Here is a 5,970-nt window from a genome sequence, read left to right on the forward strand (position 1 = left end):
CCTTTTAATGCACAGTGAACATTTATTCTCAGTTTCACTTTAAGGTGACGTGTAGTCATTGATCGCTTTCGTCTAAAATTAGAAACTCTTATTAACATTAAACCTCGCAGAATAAATCAAGATAACAGTCTCAGTATGAGGCTCACACTCTTATATGTATTGATATATCTCATAATGGCTGCAGGAGCGGAGGGTCAGTGATGGACGAGGAGTCAGAGATGGATTTTATGTCTCCAATCTCATCACTTAAGACCGTATCACTTCACGTGTCGAAGGTCTTTCTTCCTCAAACTGGTTCTCTCGCATTAAAGCTCCTCTCCGCTCCTCGCCTGTGACGGCTCGCCTGCACTGAATGTGTGTTATGCGTTCCTTTGACCTCCAAGATACCAGATACCTCCATCCCACCCAAACAGGCACGACATGCACGCTGAGGACACTCTACACGTCCACACACACACCCAAACTCAAACACATGGATGGGCTTTCTCTCTTGTATGGACACAAATACACACACACACACACACACACACACACATAGCTAAGCTGAGGCAGTTAAAAAAGCGATCACATGAAGGCAGGACTTTGAGGAATGAGATCGCTGGGGGCCGCAGAGACTGGGGGCCAAGAGACTCCTGAAGGAGGAGACTGATGGACTGACAGTGAACTGAGCAGCTTTTATACATTCAACAAACTCTTCTACACAAGTTTAAAAATGTGTGATCAAGGAGGAGAAAGACTTTCTTACACCTGGTTAGCATCCTAAAACAGTCGCTGTCTGATTATGTCGAGTAAAGATCGTGATCTCTGCTAGTCTTTAGATTTCTGTGACTTCAGTGGCCTTGCTTTGCCTCATGTGCTGTGAAGAAATGTCTTCTAATCTCACACAGAGATCAAACTCCTCTCCTGGTGGATAGTCTTTTGTTTGTCCTCGTGCTTTCGTGGTGATGACGAGTCATAAGAAGTCATTATCTGTAACCACGCTGCAGTGCAGGGTCATGAAGGTCACACTGGCTGCACCAGCTCATGTGAATCATCTGAGTTTTGCATGCAACATGTCACTGGTTCCTGCAGGTATCATTTCTGCTTCTGCTCCATGTTTGGTTGATGAATGAGACAGGTGTGAGAGAACAGTTCAACGTCTAAGTGGACGTCAAAGTGTCAAGACGGCATGCAAGCCATGAAATCTGGTTAGCAGTCCTGGTCCGTTATATCTCTACCGACCTTGAATTAGCATGCAATCATTTCACCTGCCTCTGTGGATTCAATGCAGCGGTTACTAACCGTCTGAATGCTATTTAAAGTTGTGAGCTTGTCTTTTCAGAGTCAAACATCTCACTGTGAGACTGTACGATACAGAATGTGGTTTCAGACCTGGGAGAAACTTCAGTTTGTTGCAGCAGCTCTCTGAATGTCTGTCATTGTTGACTCTGATCAAGTGGAATAGCTCCTTTCTGCTGCAGGAATCACTGAACACAGCTCACTCAGATTGAGACTGAAACACGAAGGACAGATTACTGACTTCAATGTTCTCCTTTTGTTTTTGCATAAAACTCAAACACCTGCTCTTTCTGCTTCTTCTCCCTTCTTCTTTTGTGTGTTGCAGAGAAAAAAAGCATATCTTTACTTCAACTATAACAAGCACTGCTTTATTAATTCAGTCATGGTGGTATTTGTGTTGTTCATCTTTCAAGGGTTAGGGTTAGAGTCAATACTAATCAGTTTGTGGTTTTTGGAGCAGAGAGAAATCTTCAGACTTGTATTCTTGATGCAGACTGCAGAGCTGTGATCAATACTTCTCAAAGCATCTGAAGACTCCAGACGTTTAGGAGTGACAGGCTGCAGCACATGCTAAAACATCCTATGCACAGGGTTGACATGAACACCTGATCATGCCACACCTTCTGAGGAATGCTACTCGGGCTAATTTAGTGTCACATGATACAGTCCTGCAGTTGATGGCATGTCCATGGTGACCAGTGTTAAAAATGTGTCCTTTAATTCAGGATAAAAAGAAAACATGTAGGACTTTGAACCAAATGTTGGATGAATTTGTTGTTCCACAATTTATTTTCCTGTGTGCCTCATTTTTGTTTCATGTGTCTCAAACTGAGGTCATTGGACGGGTCTTACTTTAACAGGATTTGTGTTTATGTGTTTTTACCCACAGGACATTTAAGTTAATTCCACCAGTACAGGAAACAGATTTACATCCTTTTCTTTGACATTTTTATTCCAGGGTCTCTTAAAGAATTCTAAGAAAGACATAAATTACATGCATTTTATTGCTTTCTGCTCTTAACAAGTGAAAACCTGATTAACGTGAGTGTTTTTTTTTATCTGTTTCAGACTCTGACAGAGACCAAGAAGACAGCCATGTTTTCAGCCAGACCAGAGACTCAGCCGTGAGTGAACACACACACACACACACACACACACAGACACACACTGCTGGCATTACACCTTGCACCTTGTGGTTTGGTGGCTGCTGAGCGTTACTGTGTTTGCATGTATTGGGAAGAACTGTGTTAGGATAAAGGATGAAAGAAAAGAGATATTATGTTTTCAAAAATATATATACACTACCAGTCAAAAGTTTGGAAACACCTTCTCATTCAAGGGTTTGTATTTATTTTACTTATTTGAAATCATAATCATAAACCATAATCTGGATTACAACTGTAGTCAAATAGGGCCATCCATTGTGTGCTAACCCTACCTCTGAACAACACAACTGATGGTCTCAAACACATTAAGAAGGCAAGTCATTCTACAAATGAACTCTTGACAAGGCTCATGTTAATTAGAAACCATTCCAGGAGACCACTTCATGAAGCGGACTGAGAGAATACCAAGAGTGTGCAAAGCTGTCATGAAGGACAAAGGGGGCTACTTTACAGAATCTAAAATATAAAACAGATTCTGCTTTGTTTAACACTTTTTTGATAATTAATTAATTCCATATATGTTCTTTCATAGTTTTAATGTCTTCAGTATTAATCTACAGTGTTTACAATCATTAAAATAAATTCAAACCCTTGAATGAGAAGGTGTTTCCAAACTTTTGACTGGTGGTGTATCTTGGAAGAACCTTGAAAAAAGACATAGTAGGCTAGATTTTTGAATGTATTAAACCTACAAAAAGCCACAACCTCTCAATGAATGAAGTGCTGTAACAGAGTGATGCAGGAGGATGAGTCCATTGAATAAACTTTCTATCCCAGATTTCTTTCAAATAATCACATCAGTGGATATTTTAAGACTCACAGGAAAAAGTGTAGTAGGTGAGTGTCGGAGGTCACAGCCACCGGACGGTCACAGCAACAGGTGAAGTGCTAACACAGGATGTTTTTACACAAACTATGTGAGAGTTTATGGAGTTCGTAGAGGAGAGGAAGGAGATGTGGGAGGCCGGGACATGACATGTTTCCTCCTGAAAAGAGGCAAGAGGTAAAAGAGCTGTAATCCAGTTCAGTTTGATCCAACCTGTCACAGTCAGAGGAATGAAGCACACACATTAAATAATCATTGTAAAGGTTCTATAGTTTTCTACCTCTTGACTGAAACTGAAGTTCCGTTGTGAGAAAATGTTCAGGATGTCTGATTTTGTGAGATTACACGACTACATCCTCGAGTGAAGTGGATCAGTTGAAAGGATGCATGGTCAGAATACAATATAAACACAGAATACAATAAAACCTCAGCTCACTCTCTTCTTTAATTCCTGCTGAGAAGCTGGAGCTGAAGCTTTCATGTGAAGCAAAGAGCCTCAGTTTCCCTGGAGCTGAAAATGTCAGCGGATGTTAAAATGAATTGAAAAATTCACATCATGGTCCTCGTGTTAAGTTTTCACATGCCGGTCCCCGAGACGCTGCAGTACAAAGCTGTCATGGCAGCCCAAATAATCGTGTTAGTGCAGAGACAGTCACACTGAAACTGCAGCTTCACGAACATTCGAACTGACTCAACTCGGGGTTCTGATGTGTCTGCAGGTGAAAGACAAGAGGCGGTCTCCCCCCTCCAACAGATCCCCCTCCGCCCAACAACGCAACCCTCACCACAGCGGCTCCACAGACGAGCAGGAGAGCCCTGAGAGAGTGGTGAGACCTACACACACACACACACACACTCATATCAGCTTACAGACCTGCACTCAAACAAGGATGCATAAACCATGTCACGTATACCTGCAGAGATGAGTGTGTACGTTTCTTTCTCAGGACCACACCGCTGTAACACTGACCCTGACACAAACAGAACACGCTGACATTTTTACAAACCACATTGTTCTTTGAATACACTCCTAAAGAGGAACACAGTGTTGTGACTGACCTCCTGCCCCAGCAGCCGTCAGGCTCATTCAAACTGGATCACAATGGTCCGGCCCGTTCTGCTGAGGTCATTGTCCGCCACATAAACAACCTTTTCATTTCTCCCAGCTCAGCACGCATACCGGTCGTGGCTTTTTCACACCGACACAACAAAAAGCATGTGCATGTGGCAGATCTGAAACCAGCTGCAGGTGTCGGGGACTCTAAACGATCCGCACAACATTCCTGACCTTAAATTTAGCAAGTTAGCAAGTTAGGAGTTTTTGTGAAAGAAAATGCTGCAGCTGCATGTCAACAAAAGAAAACAAGTTATTGTGTGACACGGCTGGCCTGCAAGATAATGGGAAATGTATTCTTTTAATTAATATTGTATTCTTAAAGGGATACAAATGAAACAATAATTGAAATGATTAGGGCCTGTGTCCACTAACAGCTTTTTTGGGAGCCGATAGCACCCACAAAATGTTCAATTCAGGTTGCTTCTCGCCGGCCTTTACTGTTCCTAAATTAAGAAAGATGTCCTGCAACACTTCCACTTCCCTTGATAGTGAACGTTACAAGCTAGAACAGGTAGGTAACGTACCATAGCTAACCTGGATTGTGATTAGAAATGTAGCATTTACCAAAAAGGCTCTCTACATGAGTCAAGGTAACCCTCCAAGGTGAGGACAGAAATAACTGAGTTTTCAGCAGCTGCCAGGATTAGTTTCTTCTCCATCATTGGGGACAAAGTTGATATTGGAAGTCCTGCCCTGTCCTGATTTTGATTGGTCGATGAAGAAAAGGTGACATCAGGCTTATACAGGTTACTCCTCATCTGTCAGGTGGAAAGGTGAGGTGAAGTTGTTCCACATAATCCATCATTGGAGGTAGTAACGAAAGCATAACGGGGGAAAAATGGTGGCCATGTGTTGCATCAGAGGAGCGCTGTTGGAGCATGAGTCTGTGGAACGCTCGCTGTGAGTTTGCACATGCCTCGGGCCCGTCACTGCCATGCACTGTGAAATAACACACTAGGACACCAATATTACGCTGTTACAGAGTGTGGAACTTTGTCATGGTGCTGTTGTGACATTGCAATGTGTGAAGGAGCGTGGAGGTCTTCCAAAAGTTGAATTATGTTCACCTCAGAGCGCCGTGAGGGCAGTGACAAAACAGTGAACTTCTCTGCTCTGTTATAGAAAATTGATCCTGCCAGCACATGAAATACTACTGGTAGATACAGAACCTTATTTGTGGTTCTCAAGCATGTTAACATTCATCTACACTGTGGATAATCACACACTGCCTCCTTTGTACCGTCTGCAGGTGCAGAAGGAGAAGCTCCATGCAGAGTTGAAGCAGGTGTTGAGTCAGAAAAGAAGTCACCTGAGAGAGTCAACCTGCCAACTGGCCCAACCAGAGATGGACTCAGAACCCACAGAAGAACAAACTGTAAGTGATGACTCTGTTTAACTGACATCATTATGAGAAAGCAAACACTCACAAAGACCGATTACACACTTCACTTTCTCCCTCATGAGTGGACTACAAGTTATTTCCTTTAGTCAGTCACTGGAACAGCTGATGTAATCCGAGGGTAGAGTGACCTTTCTCTCACGACTCTATAATGAATGCATTCAGAAGTAAAGTGTGATGTGAC

At 42.7% G+C, this 5,970-nt stretch overlaps 1 protein-coding gene across 1 annotated transcript in view; it reads left to right on the forward strand.

The window, feature by feature from the left end:
- The window catches only part of prx (periaxin), a 38,787-nt gene that overhangs the window by 13,529 nt on the left and 19,288 nt on the right, over positions 1-5,970 (forward strand). Inside the window, exons 2-4 of the mRNA XM_034701737.1 lie at positions 2,347-2,402; positions 3,990-4,097; positions 5,637-5,762. Coding sequence (XP_034557628.1) covers positions 2,347-2,402; positions 3,990-4,097; positions 5,637-5,762 — 290 coding nt within the window. The remainder of the gene's footprint in view (positions 1-2,346; positions 2,403-3,989; positions 4,098-5,636; positions 5,763-5,970) is intronic.

This window comes from Notolabrus celidotus, chromosome 14 (genome assembly GCF_009762535.1).
Source record: "Notolabrus celidotus isolate fNotCel1 chromosome 14, fNotCel1.pri, whole genome shotgun sequence".
NCBI classification, from domain to species: domain Eukaryota; kingdom Metazoa; phylum Chordata; class Actinopteri; order Labriformes; family Labridae; genus Notolabrus; species Notolabrus celidotus.